The sequence below is a fragment of the Apium graveolens genome, unplaced genomic scaffold, assembly GCF_009905375.1.
Source record: "Apium graveolens cultivar Ventura unplaced genomic scaffold, ASM990537v1 ctg7921, whole genome shotgun sequence".
NCBI classification, from domain to species: Eukaryota; Viridiplantae; Streptophyta; class Magnoliopsida; order Apiales; family Apiaceae; genus Apium; species Apium graveolens.
The window spans coordinates 9405-29970 of record NW_027420741.1 but is presented as its reverse complement, the minus strand read 5'-3'; the positions used below and the strand labels follow the sequence as shown (position 1 = coordinate 29970).

General features: G+C 32.2%; 1 protein-coding gene across 1 annotated transcript; it reads right to left on the bottom strand.

Moving 5' to 3' along the window:
- Positions 1 to 14184: 14184 nt before the first annotated feature.
- LOC141704502 (putative F-box protein PP2-B12) lies at positions 14185 to 17784 on the bottom strand. The gene is made up of 3 exons (XM_074507754.1): positions 17533 to 17784; positions 16376 to 16482; positions 14185 to 14629 (listed from the first exon to the last, which is right to left on the bottom strand). The coding sequence occupies exons 1-3, from the start codon at positions 17782 to 17784 to the stop codon at positions 14185 to 14187; spliced, it is 804 nt and encodes a 267-aa protein (XP_074363855.1).
- Positions 17785 to 20566: the final 2782 nt, after the last annotated feature.

The following is a 20566-nucleotide window of genomic DNA, read 5'->3' as shown; positions in this document are numbered from 1 at the left end:
CATAATTTCAAAATTAACATAGGTCAGGGCTTTGGTGAGAGAATCTGCCCTTTGTTCTTCAGTACACGTGTGCTTCACAATTATTTCCCCATTCTCCACGCATTCACGTATAAAATGATACCAAATATTTATGTGTTTGCTTCTACCGTGAAACACCGGATTTTTAGCCTATTGCAGACTTATTGTCAATAAACAACGTAACTGGACCAATGTCTTGTTCAGTAACTCGAGACAACAGCTTTCCCAACCAAATAGCCTGACAAGCCGCTGCAGTAGCTGCCATGAACTCGGCCTCACAGGATGAGAGTGCCACACATTTCTGTTTATGTGAGGCCCATGTTATCAAGCTTTTATTGAGGTAGAAGACCATTGAGGTAGAAGACCATCCCCCAGTGCTTTTTCTGTCTTCCACGTTACCAGCAAGATCGCTTTCTGAGTATCCGACCAAAACTTCGTTGTCACTGTCCTGTGAGTAGATTAAACCGAAATCCAATGTCCCTTTTACATAGTGAAGTATAAGTTTTGCTGCAGCCTGATGTAGAAGAGTTGGTCTCTCCATAAACCTACTCACAATGCCCACATAATATGCTATATCAGGTCTGGTGTGGACAAGATATCTCAAACCTCCAATTATACTTTTAAACTCAGTAGAGTTGACTTCTTTTCCGCCTTCGTCTTTGTTGATGATTTCCTTGGGATGCATCGGAACTTTAGTCGGGCTGCAGTACAACATACCAGCTTTGTTAAGAATTTTCTTCGCGTACCCCGTCTGTTTTGTAGTAGGTTAGCTTGCTAAAATCACACATATCAAACTTACTTGCCATTTGTTCCTTGAACTCTGTGATGGCTGCAACATTTGCTCCTATTAGGAAAATATCATCGACATAGATGCCAATTATTATCACTTCCTTTCCCCCATTTTTTGTGTACACAGCCTGCTCATAAGCACACCTGACAAAGCCCAACTCCTCCAAACATTTGTTCAATTTTGAGTACCAAGCCCTGGGAGCTTGACGAAGACCGTATAGAGCTTTTAAGGGTTTGTAAACAAGATGTTCCTGTCCTGGTTTGACAAACCTTCGGGTCGCCTAACATAGACCTCTTTCTTGATTTCCCCGTTCAAAAAAGCCATTTTGACGTCAAGATGGTGAACCTCCCAGTTCCCTTTTGCAACATGAGCAAATCAGTAGGCTTATTGTCTCAATTCGCGTGACTGGTGCAAAAACCTCATCGAAGTCTATGCCTTATTTCTGCACACATACTTTGGCTACAATCCTTGCCTTATGTTTAATAATATTTCCGTTTGCATCTCGTTTAATCTTGTATATCCATTTCAGATCAATGGGTTTTCAACCTTGAGGCAGCTCTGTTAACTCCCAGGTTCCATTTCTCTCTACTGCATCCATTTCAATTTCCATAGCTTTCTTCCATTCAGCTCCCCTAGCTGCTTGAGTGTAATTTGCTGCCTCATCTAACCCCATTAGATACAATTCTTCACTTTCCAAATCAATGGGTTCGGTTTCACCGTAAATCTCACTTAGTGGCATGTACCTTCGAGATTCATCATCAGATTCTGAGCTCGATATGGACCTATTAGAGTTTGAAGTGCCCCCTATTGACATTTCTCTCCCAGAGGCTGAGCTAGACATACTTGGGCTTTGCACATCACTTGCAGCAGTGCTACTGTGGTTGTCATTTGAGGCTGATAATCTTGTTCCGGAGTTATCAGTTTCTTCCCATACTTCATCACCTTCACTTGATGTTTCCAACAAGTTTGTGGCCACAGTAAATGATCCCAACCGTGTTGTTCCCTAAATTTCTTCTAAGTGCCACTTTCTTATTAAGTCAGGCGGAAAGTGTTTTAAATATAAGCCTTAGGTACTTAAAAAGAGAATGTCAATTGAAGTTATTGTTGCTCCTGAACATTTTTGGTGTGATAAGGCGAGGTCAAGTAGTTTTGTGAGGTTTTAAATAGGAGCAACACTAGGGATCCCAAAATTGTTTCCGGATGCAGAGTGTTGCATTTCAATTCCAAGTAGTTGTTGGTTATGAGTATTTATAACTTTGTCCATGTTAGCTGTACAATGGTCTGATCAGATGTCTCACTGGGCGACAATGTCATCCCTGTATTAGTGATAGTTGCCACATTATAGTCAGGAAAGGTTGTCATGCACACAGCTAGAGTGTTTTGATTGAAAGTGTTTGACATGAAACTATGACTACCTCTAGTGATCCTTACTTGTTCTGGATATCCACCTCGAACAATATCCTTATGGTAGAATCTCTTATGGTTTTATTCAAAACCCTTGCTGAGCGAGTTCTGAGAATGTAGACGAAACATTTGTAATTGGAATCAGAATGCATATGCAGATCATTATGCTAAAATCAAGAAAAGTAAGTTATGGCACATAGGTCCGGTATTTCAGTTCTTAAAAAAGGCTGAAACATCTAATGACTCATCATCTGAGCTTATTGTCCAGGTATCCCTTTTTCGATAAGAGAGAACAATGTAGCAGTGTATGTTAATGGAACATTGCACTAGATTGTATCTTGCAGTATTGGATTGTATCTGGGACTAATGGATTGTATCTTGCGATGATTGATGATAACTTCCTTGTTATCTTCACTAGGATGATAACTCCCTTGTTATCTCGAGTTGGTTTCGATAAGTTCCAGCTGCCCCCGATAGTTTCATATGATTTCGCTGCCAAGCATTTGAGAGATTTTCTCTTCACCAGCAGTGATCTTTTCTCAGCCCTTCCTTTTGTCGAGACTCTTGTGCTCCTGGATGAGAGTGAACCTTCAGTTGAGACTCTTGTGCTCCTAGATGAGCGTAAAGAGTGAGCATTTGACCTGATTACCTTCTATGCAAATACACTCTGTTTCATCTACCCAAAGATATGATAGTCATATGATTTTTTTGTTAATTGGCCTACAATGATTCTGATTTGTCAAGGATTTCTCTAACTGCAGGTTTATCCTTGCAATAGAATACTTACGGCTTTATTCAAAACCCATGCTCAGCGTGCAAGTTCTGAGAACATAAACGAAACGCTTGTTACTGGAATTAGAATACTCAAGAGAATGGTGCCCTGCATTATAGGGACAACAGAGAGCTTTTCTGAAATTTGTAACTATGAAGTGAAGTGACTTCCATGGTCCATATTTCTACTGCCACTTAAGGTGTAAGCATGAGAGTTATTTGAGGTCACCTCGTAAAAATATTCTAATTCGGCTATTGGATTATACGAATGCTTATCGAGTCTGTTTTTTAACGTATGTTCCGCTTCAGTAAAATAATTTTCAGAAATTAAATCACGTAGATAAAGTAGAAAGAGAAAAGGGAACCTGATATATTTGAGGCTTTAAATTTTTTTCTCCAACATTTTATTCTATCCCCACCAAGTGCATCCCATGTTCATGTCTCTTTCTTTTAGTCACAACTCTTCTGTGCCAGTGAGTCTTAAAATTTCTGTTTCAGAATAAAATGCTGCAGTTTTGATAACATCTCAGGAAAGGAGGCTGAGACATATCCCAGCTTACCGTTTTCTTCAACCATTATGAAATACATTTTCTTGCGCTATTTTGTTAGTATGAAACATTAGATCATCTCCACAATATTGATGGAGGCGCGTCCTGCTTATCACGGGATAATTGGTCGAGAATTGCTGCTGAATCTTCCGGTGCCCTGTCATATCTTCCTCTGCAGCTTCTATACCTGTAATTCATATAGATGTTAAATTAGCTAACATATTACTGGCTGATAATAATGTATCTAAAATTTCAGATTGTGGAGCTTTGAGGTTGGTACCCATGGATCAAACCAAAGTAACTACATTAGTCCAGGGTACTTTAGGATACTTGGACCTTGAATACTTACATTCAGGCCAACTGACCGAGAAAAGTGATGTTTATAGTTTTGGCTTTTACCTTGCAGAGCGCTTTTAATATGGAGAAAACCAATTTGCATGGCTAATCCCGAGGAAGAAAGAAATCATTGAGAAAATTTACTAAACATCCATGGCCAATCAACATGGGAATGAAGAGATGACGAGTTTAATAGGTCACAGTGAGATTCAGCTTTCTGATCTTTAGGAAAATCATGGCATATATTATGATCCTTAATAGATCATAGTTTGTTGCACATGTAGACAAAGCTCCTTTAAATATCTTAAGTTTTGTAATGTGTTATATGCATTGTATCCAATACATGATAATGCATTGATTTGTAAAAGTAATTATATGAAAAACTTATATCAGTATCTATGTCTTAAAGAATATCTGATTGGCATGGATTCTTCTGTTGAAGAGTCAAAAGATATATAAAAAACTGAGAATGAAATCGATCGAGTGATGTTCGTGTCATTGGGATACGCGGGCAAGAGGTGTCAGACGACCCCCTTATAATTTTTTCTGTTGCAATCGAATGATGTTCGTGTGGATATGCGGGCAACAGGTGTCAGAAGAACCCCTTACAATTTTTTCGATTGCATTTTTAATTTTCCCTTTATTTAAATTTGGGACACCTAGCACTACTCATTAAATTTTTGATATATCGATGGATTATTGCATGTATTTTTTCCTTTGATTGATTATTAAATAAGGTTAGAATTCCAAAATTCATAATTTTTTTATGGTAACAAGAATACCAAACCCTGTTATATACAGACTATAGTTATTAGGACACAAAGGCTAGGGTTTTAGGCTTTTAGCCATTTTTTCAAATACCTTCAGTTGCTAATGGCTACAAAACCTTTAGGCCATTACCTACCGGAAGAAGTCTTTGAGCAGATTCTTGTGAAAATACCATGCATAAAATCTATACTAACATGCACCTCAGTTTGTAAAATATGGTATTTTTTAATTAAATCATCTCGATTCATCAACACTCATCTCTCTAGTTCAAATAACACCAAGTACTTGTTATACCACAGTTCACCTTATCGCAACGAATATTCATTATTCTAATAGTGAAGCATATAGGAATTGTGCGAAATCAGAGTTTCTTTGTGGGCTTAATGATGTTAAGGTGCATGGTTGCTGCAATGGAGTGGTTTGCTATACCAAGCTTTACCAAAATCGCAAATATCGTGGACTTATCTATCTCTGGAACCCTTTTGTTAGAAAACTGAAAGTTCTTCCTAAGTTTGGAGAAAAGTGTTATTCTAGAGAAGCCAAAGAGGCTATTGGATTTTGGTTTGATAAAGAGGCCATTCGTTACTTGAAGTGCCAGAGAAGTTAATATCATTCTGATCAAACTGATCATCTTTTTCGTTACCGTGCTCTTTTTCGTACTCAACTTGGAATATATATTTGTATGACGGACCTGGATTTTAATGTTACATTTTTATGTATATTTTAGGGAAAGGCCCCGGCCGACGACGATGATGTTGATGATGGTGGGGGCAGTGAAAGGACAGAATCCGATGATGACAATGACCGAGATATGAGTGTGCCTTATAACGTAGTCTCTCGTGGCGGTCTTATAATTAGGGGTTAAATATCGATGTAATGGGTTATGAATGTTTTGCAGGATAATTTGAATTATCCTTGTGAACTAAATTTATGGGAATTTGTAAGATGATCTAAGCTAATGTCGGATTGTTTTAACTTTTTGTATAGTCGAAATGGTTTTCTGATAATATAAATGTAAAGTATGGTATCTTTCATATTTAGGTTGGTTTAAATGTGTGGATGATTTCTTAGTATTGGTTTTGCATATTTTTATATATTTTGGTGTTGAATTGTGCTACAATTGTATATAGATTGGGATTTGTGATTGGACAGGTTTAGAATTCAATTTGAAAGCCGAAAAAGGATGGAATCAGAAAAAATAGCAGGATACTGCTTCTAGAGAGAGAATTTAATGACGGAATTCTGGGTAACTTATGACGGAATTCTGGGTTATTTGGGACGATTGTTCTTTATGATTTTATTCATTTTTTGTTTTAAATAAATCCTGGCAAGCTTGTGGGCCCAAGATGATAACTTACGACATACAAATCGTCGTAAATTAAAGATAAAATGACGGTATATTCCGTCGAAAGTGTAATTATCAGCCCACTAAAAGTGGGCTCCACTTCCCTAACTTGCGACATTTTGCTTCAATTTGTGACGAAATGTATACTTATGACGAAATCTTTACTTATAACGAAATATGTACCTATGACGAAATATGTACCTATGATAAAATTGGGACTTGTGATAGAATTGATTTATGAGGGTTAATTATCAACTAGGTCACGTACTCTGTCCAAATGTATCAAGTGAGTCACCGATAAAAAATGGACTCAAATGAATCACTCATTTGAAAATTTGTATCAAAATTATCACTCTATCGTTAGTCAAAATTCATAAAAGTATTATATATTAAGTTGTGCACATTTTTTGTGAATGATATTACATCCAAATGAAAGGTTCCGATTTCTACTATTTTAGATAATATTGTTAGATTTTTAAAATTTTATCAACTATTTATTTTTAATTTTTGATTGTTTTATTTGATTTAAATAAAAATAAATAGTAGACAATTTTTTAAAAATCTAAAAATATTATTTAAAATATTAGAACTCAGAATCTTTCATTTGGATGTAATATCATTCATAAAAAATGTGTGAAACTCGATATATATTACTTTTAAAAATTTCGACTAACGATAGAGTGATGTTTTTTATACAAATTTTCAAATGAGTGACTCATTTGGGTCCGTTTTTATATCGGTGACTCACTTGATACAGGTACTTAGAAAAAAGAATGTCAATTGAAGTTATTGTTGCTCCTGAACATTTTTGGTGTGATAAGGCGAGGTCAAGTATTTTTGTAAGGTTTTAGATAGGAGCAACGCTGGGGATCCCAAAATTGTTTCCGGATGCAGAGTGCTGCATTTAAATTCCAAGTAGTTGTTGGTGATGAGTATTTATAACTTTGTCAATGTTAGCTGTACAATGGTCTGATCAGATCTCTCACTGGGCGACAATGTCATCGCTGTAGTAGTGATAGTTGCCACATTGTAGTCAGGAAAGGTTGTCATGCACACAGCTAGAGTGTTTTGATTGAAAGTGTTTGACATGAAACTATGAGAACATAGCTACCTCGAATGATCCTTACTTGTCCTGGACATTTACCTCAAACTATATCCTTGTGCTAGAATCTCTTATGGTTTTATTCAAAACTCTTTCTGAGCAAGTTCTGAGAATGTAGAGTTTAATCCATCAGGTTTATGCTATCTTTGTGTAACACATAGTCTCTCTGTTTATGCTCCTTATGAAGCTGTTGAGTGTGATACAGAGAGTTTATTGGTTCCGAATCTCCCACACAAAATAGAGATGACAAGATGTCAACTGCCAGAACATGTCAAGATCAAAACCAGGTATGGTGAACTGATCAAATCAATCGAAGAGTCTGAGCAAAACACCTACGGTATGGTTCTCAACACTTTTCATGAAATTGAGCCTGCTTATGCAGATCATTATGCTAAAATCAAGAAAAGTAAGTCATGGCACATAGGTCCTGTATTTCATTATGCTAGATAAACAAAAACCTGACTCTGTTCTCTACTTAAGTTTCGGTAGTATGGTCAGATTTTCTGATGCTCAACTTACTGAAATTGCATTTGCTCTCGAAGCATCAAACACAAAATTCATTTGGGTAATTCCCAAGGGTGCCGAGAATCTAGAATCATGGTTGCCACCAGGGTTTAAAGAAATATGGCGAAAAATAACAAGGGCTTAATTTATTCAAATCAAACGCAATTAAAGAACAAGTTTAAAATTAGAATTTGAAATACTAACTAAATACTTGTCACTTCAAATGAAAGTTTTGCTGAAATTTCTTTCACGAATTTTTTTCCCCAGAAAATTTTATCGAGATTGGGACGGAAATTTTTTCCCAAGAAAATTTTTTCTAGAATTTTTTTTCCGGGAAATTTTCTCGGGATCGGGAGGGAAATTTTTTCTGAGAAACTTTTCTCGGAATTTTTTTTCCCGATAACTTTTTCTTGGAAAATTATCAGCGATTCTTGTCCAGGAGCCCCTTTTACGATAAGGGAACACGATGTAGTGTATGCTAAAGGAACATTGTACTTTTCCTGGATTTAACATTTTGCTAGATTTTTGGAGATGAGAGATGAGTAAGTATTGGATCCCATTTTCTAAAAGGCTCCACCTCTCGATATGTTATGCATTGGGGGGAGCGCGAACTAGTTCGGATCGGTTTTTGAATGAAATTGGAATCAAAATTGTATATTTTCGGTTATATAAATTGAAGACTGTAATTGTATAATTGGTTCGGCTTCAGTTTAAAAACCTAAATTTAGTTTTTACTGATTCAGGTTCGATTACAATTTTTACATGTCCAGTTGGAGTTTCGATCTTTTAATTGTGATCCAGTAATCTTCCAATCTTTTCTAAAATAAATGAGTTAAAATTTAAAGTTTTGCATTTTAATTTTGATATATGGATGGACTACTGCATTTTTTCTGTTGATTGAATGTTAAATAAGGTTATTACATGTTAATTTTAGGCTTAGGGTTTTAGGATTTCAGTTAATTTTTCACTAAACCTCTGTTTTGCTAATGGCTACAAAACCTTTATGCCATTACATACCAGAAGAAATCACAGAACAGATTCTTGTAAAATTACCATACACAAAATCAATATTAAGATGCACCTTAATTTGTAAACTATGGTAGTACTTTTTAATTAAATAATCTCAATTTATCAACACTCACCTCTCTAATCCAAATAACACCAAGTACTTGTTATGCCAGCACACTTCACCTTGTGAATCCTTTAGTAATTATTCACTATATTCTGATACTAAACCATCTAGGAATTGTGTAACATTAGTCTTTTCCCGTGAACTAGAACATGTCACTGTGCATGGCCTGCTGCAGTGGAGTGATTAGCTGTACTGAGTTTCGTGAAAGTCGTGGAAATATCTATCCCTGGAATCCTTTTGTTAGGAAATGGAAAATTCTTCCTAAGTTTCGAGAGAAGTGTTATCGTGAAGATGCCTACGAAACTATTGGATTTTGGTTTGATAAAGAGAAAAACGACTACGAGGTTGTGAAACTTAGTCATACCAAAGTGGCATATTGTGTTGATTTGTATAGCCTGAGAAGTAATTCTTGGAAAATTATCAGCGATTCTTGTCCAGGTGCCCCTTTTACGATAAGGGAACACAATGTAGTGCACCTTTTACGATAAGGGAACACAATGTAGTGTATGCTAAAGGAACATTGTACTGGCTGGTGGAAAATGGGCAGGCCAGTAGGATTATTTCATTAAATTTGAATAATGCCATGTTTCGAGAGGCGTTAATAAGTACAAGTTTTCCGACTGCAGGTTTATTAATGAACCCATGGTGTCTTAAAGAAGTGGATGCTAATTCCCTTGTTATCTTGAAAATGAATGATCTGGGTTGGGTGTGTATCACGAAAGGACATCAAGAGAGTCTCGAGTTATTATACACAGACATGGATAAAAGAATGGTGCCCTGCATAGAATAACAGGGAGGTTTTCTGAAATTTGTAACTATGAAGTGAAGAGACTTCCATGGTCCATATTTCTACTGCCAATTAAGGGATTTTTTTGTTAAGTTTTGCACATTAACATTTAAAGTGAGCTCACTCATAAATTTAATCCTAAAATTTTCGTAAAGACTGAGATATTTTTAGTAGAAGAACCAAAAAACATAATTTTTTTGCCAAAGTGAGGAGATATATAAAAAACTGAGCATGAAATCAAATGATATCCGTGTCATTGAGATATGCGGGCAAGAGGTGTCATGCGACCCCCTTATAACTGAGCAAGAGGTGTCAGGACACAAAGGCTAGGGTTTTAGGCTTTTAGCTATTTTTTCATAAACTTTCAGTTGCTGATGGCTTCAAAACATTTAGGCCATTACCTACCGGAATAAGTCTTTGAGCAGATTCTTGTGCAAATACCATGCATGAAATCTATCCTACACCTCAGTTTGTAAATTATGGTATTTTTTTAATTAAATCATCTCGATTCATCAACGCTCATCTCTCTAGTCCAAATAACACCAAATACTTGTTATGCCACAGTTCACCTTATCGCAACGAATATTCATTATATTATTATAGTGAACCATATAGGAATTGTGCGAAATCAGAGTTTCTTTGTGGGCTTAATGATGTTAAGGTGCATAGTTGCTGCAATGGAGTGGTTTGCTATACCAAGCTTTACCAAAATCGCAAAGATCGCGGACTTATCTATCTCTGGAACCCTTTTGTTAGAAAACTGAAAGTTCTTCCTAAGTATGGAGAAAAGTGTTATTCTAGAGAAGCCAAAGAAGCTATTGGATTTTGGTTTGATAAGGAGAAAAACGACTACGAGGTGGCGAAAATTAGTTAGACTGAAGTGGCATCTTCTATTGATTTGTATAGCCTGAGGAGTAATTCTTAGAAAACTATAAGTGATTCTTGTCCAGGTGTCCATTTATGCCCGATATTGGAGCACAATGTAGTGTACACTAAAGGAACATTGCTCTGGCTGGCGGAAGAAAAGTCGAGACACTGGAAGATTGTTTCGATAAATTTGAGTAGAAGCATGTTTCAAGTGGCTTTAAAGGTACTAATTTTTCAGTCTTAGGTATATGGTATCAGTTTACGGGGCCCTAATATACATATACCATGAAAATTCATATATATTTACTTGAAGAAGTTAAATATTTTTGGGGCTCTTGAGTGTCGGGGTCCTAGGCGCAAGTCTTGGTCACCTATAGCCAGGGCCACCCCTGTCTTCTGCATGAATGGTCTTCGTTGTGTTTGTATGAATGGTCTTCGTTGTGTTTGTATAGTGAAAGTATATGATGAGATTCTTGAATTGTTATATACGGATGTGAATGAGAGTTCTAGTAATTACTTTTGTCTGTTAGGTTTCAGAAATAACGGTGAAGCTCTCCTTCGTATAAGCAAATTTACTCAGTTTCAGCAACCCAGAAATTTGATAGTTTCATACGATTTTGGTGCCAATCAATTGACTGATTTGTTTTTAACCAGCGAAAGTCTGTTCTCTGCCTATCCTTTGGTTGAGACTCTTGTGCTCCTAGATGAGAGATGAGAGTGACATGAATGTGGTTGGATGGCAGAAAATGGTTAAGATTCTGAAAACGTTGTTTGGGAAGATTTCAAACTAATATTAGTTCTGAATAAGATGCTCATGGGGCCAAATCAGTTTTCACTGTCCATATTTCTAGTGCCACCAAGAACCGATGCGAAAAATAAGATTTTTTACTACACCCACGAAAATATCGATTTTTTGCATTTTTCATATCAGTACATAACCGTTGTCCATTGACGTTTTTCTTGTAGTGCACTAAGGTATAAATAGGTGAGTTATTTAAGGTCACCTCGTAAGAATATTTGAATTCGACTATTGAATTATACAAATACTTTATCGAGTCTGTTTTTTTAACGTATGTTTAGCTTCAGGAAACTTATTTCAGAAATCTAATAAACGTATGTAAATCTCTTCTATATATAATAGGAGAACAAGGATAATTAGTGAGATTAAAAATTCTCATTGAAAAGACTAAACTACCCCTATTTTTAATTTTTATATAAAAGATGTGTTTTGTGGAAATCAAACTCTAGATATTTAATTCATCTATATAACCTCATACCACTACACCATAATCTCACATATGTTTTTTATCATACACATAATATGTAAGTTTGCTAAATGAATATTTTATTTAACTTTAAAGATATTTACTTGAATTCCGCAAAAACAAGATAGTTACTTTATTATTTGTACAGTTAATTTTAAAGAATTAAATTTCGGATATAGAATTAGATATAGTACATAAATGAATTAATATTTTATTCATTTATCTTTTTTTTTTGACTTTGAAAATGTATCTCATATATTTTTAACATATTTTATTATTATAAAAAGTAATTAAAATGTACATATATTATTTTTAGATAAAATATTGAAAATAGAACGCTTATATATAAATAATCTATAATGGTATTACATATTTAGATGAGTTCGAATTATAGTGAGTCAAAATATTTTATTTTATTCCAATTTAAAATTAGAACTTGGCCCATTCTTCAAAAAATATCCGAAATTTGAATACATGACTCGGCCGAAAAACATCGTCAATTCTACATTTAGTAAATTTAAATTACAAGTTCGGCGAGAATATCTTACCAATAATGTAATTTTTTTATATATATTTTATGTTAATATAAATTAATGTGTTTTAGGTGTTTATAAGATCAAGACAATTGATTATTTATATTAAAATTATTAACTTCACTGGTAGCACATTATTATTTTTGGTACTTGTCCCGATTTTAAAAATATTTGAAATTTGATATGAGATCCTCACAAAATTTTTTAAAACTACGATGATATATTAAATCGATTTATTATTTATTTTTCACTTTAAAAAAACTAGCTTTTTAAAAAGAATTCTTCTAGATAAATAATATTCATTGATTAAGATAATATTGTACAAATATTTTGAATTATTTTTATATTTTAAATTATTTAAATAAAAGTTTTATCTATACTATATTGTGACATTTGATTCAATGTATTTTATATTATTTAAAGAAAAAAAAATATATTATTCACTAATTTGAATGAATTAACCAGTTCAACTAATATTTATAAAATTTTATCAAATTGAAAAATACTTAATTTTAGGATAATAGAATACAAGATTTTTAAATTATTATATGAAGAAATATTAGAGTAGTAATGAAAGGAACTTAAAAACAGTTTAAATAATGATATAATTATAATTTTTCCTTCGAATCCTTGAAATAAATCATGAATATCAATAATAAGTCTTTATAATATATAATTTATTTTTATGTTACAACCATGATTGATACTCAGTTGCGTAAAAACTAGTTATAGATTGTTTGTTAGTGATAATATGAATACCATATATAAATTATTGCAATTTATTTATTACATAATTTTAATTTTTGAATAATTATAAATGCATGTTATTTAAGTAATCATTTATCTCACTAGATATTAATAGTGATTAAAAATGTACATAAATCAGATATTTAGCATATAAATAATTGAAATCATCGTAATTTATTAAGAAATGTAGCATACGACAATATACATGCTGACACACACATATAACTTAGTGTTATTTTGGTAACCGTAGTGTAAATAAAAAACTAATATTTTTCCATGCATATATACGTTGAATTTCAAAAATGAACATTTTTTTAATAAATCAACTTTTATATTAACAATAGTGTAAATTTTACATTATTGTATATTATGATTGCAAGTCATCCTGACTTCAATTATGCATTTTTTATCATTTTAAATTGAGTAAGTTAATTGTAAGTTAGTAGTGAACTCAGTAATAATATAGCCCGTACATATAGTTTATTTAAATAAAATTCAAAATTTTTGGTTAACTCTGTATTCAACATAAATGTTATTTTTTAACTTTTTATTTGTAAACATACTAACGGCATTCTACAGATTAAGTATAATCGTTTCGTTTTAAACGTACAATGACTACCCTATTTATATTCATTCATTAATGTAAATTATACAACACATACAATAATATATATATATATATATATTTGCTTAATGGTTTATATTTGAAACATTGTGTAATTTGTTATTGTCTTTTATGAAAATAATACACATTGATAAACAATCAACTTGTATTTGATATACGTTAGACATTGTACAACATTTACATATAAAAACCAATTAAGAACATTATAATTCTAGAAAATGACGCGTGTCTCGCACGGGTTATTATGCAATATTAAATAATAAAATAACACATACCTCATGATGTGTATGGAGGGATTGTGTACGCTGTATGTAATTATAATGATGTTTGAAGTAAATTTGAAATTATATTTAAAGTCATGATTGGAAATAAAATAGTGATTCAGGTTAAAAAGGTGAAATATTGCAAATGAAGGTATTATAAAATAAATTTATAATTGGAGATGGCCTAAATAAAGGAAACTGTATTCGGTTATGATATGGGCCTTAAAATTGGACACACCATGATACGAACAACATTGTCTTAAAACCCTTAAATTTTACATAAAACATAATTCATCAACATCCTTCAAATAACAGATAATTCATATTACATGAGAAAAGTTTTTAAAGACAAAATAAAGCATGCCAACATATAAATTCATTAAACAACTGCCATGGGTTGTTTAGGCCTAAACTCGAAACCTTGTACGATAAGGCCAGCCTTGAGTACATTTGTATCAGTTGACATAAATCGCGTCTCCACCTCATCATCATCATCTCTTGCACCAGTCTCAAACTCTGCTATCTTAATCTCCATCCATTCGTCCTTCCTCCACCGACTAAACTCTCCATTTCGTTGCTCAATGTTGTGTGCAGATGTTCTTGGATCAGGATAAACTATGCTAGCTTCATCATCAGGCACCTCCTCTCTTTCATTAACAAATCTAATGGATGTCTTTGCCGAATCAAGTCCGCAGGCATCCTCATATATTTTAAAGACAAGATATGTTTCATAAGTGGTGTGAGGAGATAACATTCCAATTTTCATTTTGCCACGAATATCAACACACCGCCCCTTGTCAAGTACAGCAACCTCCTCTGAAAATCTGTTCACATGGATAATACATTGAGGCATGAATGCCTGATACATGCGATGAGAGGACGACTTTAATCATATTCATCATGCGTTCGGAGTACGTGTAAACTAGTCAAACTGTTTGTGAGTTACTCGAACTCGGCTCGTAAAAAATTCCAATTCGGCTGGGAATTAATCGAGCCGACCTCGAGTTCGAGCTCGAGTTTTTCAAATTTGTAATCGAGTCGAGTTTGAACTTCTGATTACTCGGCTCGTAAGGTTCGAGCCTTATTGAGTCTCTTTTATTTTCAGTTATTTTTATTAAAAAAATATTTTGATATTTTTTATATATTATTTATTTATTATTCAATCGAACTTGAGCCAAACCATCCTATTTCGAATTTTTGTTAATATTTAGTGAAATAAATTCGAGTTTTCAAACCGAACTCGAGCCTACCGAACTTTTTACTTGAAACTAAAAGCCTCGGTCGAGTTCAAAGCTCGAACCCGAACTATTTTTATTGAGGTCAAGCCGAGCCACGGTCTAGGACTCGGCTCAACTGGATTACACCCCTAGTTTGGAGTTGTTGCACACAAAACTACAGTTTGTTGCGCAAAATTAGCTCAAATCCTATTTTATTAAAATTTTAAAATCTGCTCATTTAAAAAGTGTTTTTACCAAAAAGGACGAGGAAGTATGCTTTTGAAAAAATACGACCTTGTAGTTCTAATTCTACTATTAAATCACATTTAAAATATTATTTTTTCATAAAATATGTGTATATCAATAATATTATAAAATATTAAATATCAAAATATGTGCATATCGAAAATATTATTTTGTGAACAAACACTTTCTCTATCAATACTACAATTTTTAACAGTAATTGCCTAAAGTGATTTACATCTTTTACAAGATAATGTCATAGTGACCTGCATTTCATAAAATTGACTTGCATTCACGAATGGAGACCGAGAATAGTTAAAATTGTTTAGATTTATCTTTAAATTGTAATTAGCTGGTTGGGTGTGACCGGTGAGGTGAAGTTATTCAAATTATTTAAGGTAACAGATCAGGCTACATGTAATATAGACTTCTTATTTGCATTCATATAGGAAATAAATATGCATAATGCTGTATTTAATTATCTTTATTAGCACTACTGTTTTACTCTTTTCTGTTATTTTTTTGACCAAAAAAGCCAATACCTAAAGAGATTGCAAATTTTAACAAAAAGGTTTCGTCTTAGCTCAAAATTTTGTTATTAAAATGTTATTATTAATAGATAAAAATGTGAATATTTTGAAAAATACCCTTCATAATATTGTTTTGCTACTTTATTTTCAAAAAAAGCATTCCATTTTATACTTTAAATAACATCTTTTATCAAAATATTAAGCAAAATTTATAATATATACATAATTTTTTAAAAAAATTGGTATTGTGGGTTAGGACTATAAACAACCCATTAATTTGTCTTGTCACCCTCATCCCTAAATGCTTCTTTTCAATTGAGGTATGCATAAAATATAATACTACATTGTACAACTCAACACACAAGCTAACAGTTCCCAACTAGAGTGAATCCTCTTGCTATAACCATTGACCATAATTCCCACACTTATTAGTTTGTTATACTAGAAAGAAAATACTTATAACAAAGTTACTATGATTATATAGAGTGATGCACAAGTATTTGTAGTTACAACGGATTAGTATTTAGCAAAATGTACCTTTGCATGTATGTAAATAATGCAACAATAATTATTCACATACCTTGAGTTACTATCATATAACCATTGCCACCACCAAGGAACAATGGCAAGCTGCCTAGCAGCTACCATTAAACATTTTTTTCCGCTTCCTTTATCCAACCAAAAACTCTGTTAGAACAATAATGAGATCAAGTAATTAGACAATTTAATTAAAAGATTTTGGACCATTCTCTTTTATCATGATACAAATACATAAGTAATCCAAAAATCATCATGAATAGTTCTAACTTCTAATACTTATTCATAATTTTTGGATAAATTATTGTAAATTTTTGGTTGTCAACTATCCAATCTTTACTCCCAATCATATAGCTACAAATAATTCATCTAAACACTAATTTTTTTTAATGGAGAAATTGAAGAAAATATGTCAATTTAGAACATTAATTACAAATAAAGAAATATTTAAATCTTTATGTCCTTACATTGACCAGTCTTTGAAGATATAAGGGTACATCTATAATATGTAAAATGCAAAAACGGCAGGGAATAAATTTAAATATATGAGAAAATTTAAATATATGGAGTAATACACATGGTAAACTTTGGTCATCCCAGTCTTAAAAAGAATAATCTTACCTTTCATTCAGTTGTTTCTATATATTGTTTTCCAACTTTGACATTTGATAAGCACTTAAATAAATACCAATAATGGAATCCCAAATAAATATTAAAGAAAATAATATTTTATATTTTAAAACTAATTTTCACGGGGAACAATTATTTAATAATCATATTTTAATTAAAATATGTATAAGTATCTTAATGTTAATTAAACACATATTTAATTTTTATTTATAATCTTTTCTAACAGTAATACATCTTTAAATCTTTAGTATACCTATTTTATTTTTAAAAACCTTATTACAAAACTTTACATTAATGAAATAATTATTGAAATTATATTTAATAATTATTATTATTTTACATACATATAAAATAAACACATATAACTATTTTAATTAAAACTTATATTAACAGAAAAAATACTGGATCTAATATTAAAAAAAAAACTATCTTAATTGAAATAAAATTAATAGACAAGGATATAAAAACATAAAAAAATATCAAAATGTTAAATATTAAATATTAAAAACAATACACAGAAATAAACTTAGTAAACAAATAATAATATCAAGAAATAATTGAGAGAATTACCACATTGCCATCGTCCAGCAGGATAGCAGAGTCACAGAGAGAAAAATAAAGTTGTTTTTTCGTGGTGTAAGTCAAGGTGGAGATTGATCTCCTGAGAATTTGATTAATATCCGGTGGTAAAAATTTGTTCCATAACTCATCCGAATCACCCGCAGCCCTCAATTCTGTTGAAACACCTGAAGCTCTACATGTATCCTTGGGTGATGTGAATGATAATATTAAGGATAGGCAATTCTCAGTAAGGTGCTCCATCTTAGTTCTTTTGTGATGTATGATTTCCTTCCCCAAATTTGTCCTAAAGTTGATTGTAATGAAATAATTTGTTTTTTATTATCTTTGCTCCCTTATTTTTAACGCTACCTACCAGAAAGGTTTAGATGTTTCTAGATTTAAGCTAAATGGGCCGATACCTAAACTAGGTGACCAGATGGTCCAAAAGGAGGGATAATAAAAAGTGTGACCCCCTCAAGGTCCATCATGACCCATATTTTTTAAGGTCCAAAATTTTGACCGACCTTTCTACACAGCTCATTTGAAAATAAAATGTTCACAAATTATTTTAACTAGCCCCGTGCTTCGCACACGTAAATCCCTGCAATATACAAAAGTATTAAAAAATTTTGATTTTTCAAATAATGATTTTGAAATATACAAAAATATGAAAAATAATGATTTTTTGTAAATTTAAAAAATTCTAAGAAATTTAAAAATTGAATGATTTATTAAAAAAAGAAATATTATTATAAAATGCAAAATTTATTTGTAAAAATTTTATACTAAAAATATATCAATTCGTAATTGTATCTCGTACTTAAATTTCGATTAAGAAAACTTTTATGTTAGTTGAATTAACAAAGTCGATGTTACATTTTTGAAATTTTTTGAAACATATGATTCTAAAAAATGTTAAACTATTATACATAAAATTCTTGGAGAGTTTTTTTTAAAAATTTAAAAAAAACGCTTGGAGAAAAAAATTTAGGTTAAAAAATCATTAAATAATAAAAAAATTTAGGTTAAAAAATCATTAAATAATAAAATAATAAAATCATTAACTATTAAAATAAATAGTTGACTATTTATGTTATAAACATTATTGTAAAAACGACACGGCCCCTTACATTGTAAGATAATGTTTTTCTTTTGCTCTAGAAATTTTACTTTTTTAAAAAATTACTTTGAAAATTATAATCTAATAGATGTAAAATTTAAAGAAAAATAAAATATTTAAAATCTGTGCAGTGTGCAAATGTTCTTGAATTAAAAAAACAATGACTATATGTTTAGTCCAAACCTAACCACATAATTAATTTTAAATATTACTATGCTTTAATTTGAACTCTATTAATATTTATATGCAACAATCTCAAGTTTATTTTTTTAGATCTTAGTTATAAGATTTAATAAATATACAAATATGTATGTTTATCTAAAAAATATTTACAAATATGTACATTTGATCTAGTAATTTTATGTTTATTGTAATAAGATAGAAAAAACTTGTTAAGTGCAATTTTTACAAATTTGTGAGTTTATTTTCTCTAATTATAATATTTTATATTTACTTGTCTTTGTCTATAGATTATTATTTATAATATCTCTTTTTGCACCGTTTTTTTAACCTAATGTTAAACATCAAATCATAAAACAATTCTACCAATTAAAATTTAATACACACTATATTCTTACAAGTATAACAACATGGCAAATTATTTTTCTTTAAAGTCAGATTAATAGAGAAAAACACTATTATGCCTGATTCGATTGATCTTACATTTCCCAATTTTTAATCTCAATAACAGGTTACTGTAACCTGGACGATCACGATTAACAACTTGAACAAAAAAATGTCTTCTCTCTCAAAGGTTAACAGCTAGCTATGGGGTTGTGCCAACAGGAAAAAATTTCAAAATGAGGGGACTAAGGAAGGTGAGTTGAAGGTAGCTAAGAAGGGGTTTAGTGCTGAGAGCTTTAAACGGAAGCTTTAAATCAGATCCATTGGAGAAGCTTGAAAGCTAGGGGAGGGTTGGAATGGAAGGAGAAGAGTAGAAGTGTAGGAAAAAGTCAAGGGGAAAGGGGAAATGTCAAGACTTATGCGCAAGCATTAAAGAATGAGATAGACAAGATGGTGGATGTCAAAAGAGTTGTGGATGAGGGGGAGTGGCAAATGGTGCAAAGGAAGAAAAAGGTAGGGAAAGCAAGAATGGAGTCAAGTTTCACGATTTTTCTGTATAATATTCCGGGAGAGTGCAAAGCTAGGGAAATTTGGAATTGCTTGAGGGGTTCAGGGGTTATTTTGGATATAATTCTGCCTAGAAAAAGAGACAAAAGAGGGAAAATATATGGTTTTGTCAAGACAACTTCGGAGCTTGAAGCCAATACAATTATTCTTAATGTTAAGGTAAAGGGGGGTTTAGGATCTAATATTCGTATGAGTCTTAATGAAAAAAGGTTAGTAGAGATCAAGGAAAAGGAGATTTTAGGGTGTACAAAGATAATGTGGTTGGGTCAAATCAGATTAGGAATAGGGATGACTATAATAATATTAAGAAGGATGTGGTCAAAGTGAATGCTGAGGTTGGAAATAAGCATGAAAATGGAAATCAGGAGAAGGAGTTGGGGGTTGAAATGTTTGAATATATTGAAGCAGTAGTAGATAAAGATGTTGAGGAGGGTTTATATGATACCAAAGTGACTTTCTCAAGAACTGATGAATCAGCGAGCTCGTTGCAAAATAAGTTATGAGTAGAAGGGATTGAACAGGTCAATGTAGTGGGATTAACTTCTCGAAAGTTCTTATTAGCTAGTATGCATGACAAGGGGTGGGAAGAATATGCAGATAAGCTTTTTGAGAAATAGTTTAGGAGTTTGAGAAAATTTAAAGATGAGGATCTGGTTGTTCCCAGGACAGTATGGTTACAAAGCTATGGGATCCCAATGAATGTGGGGTTAGAAGAAAATTTGAAGGGCTATACGAGATGGTTGGGGATTGGATTTGTTGGTCCTATCAGAAAGATAATGAGATTGAGTTTCT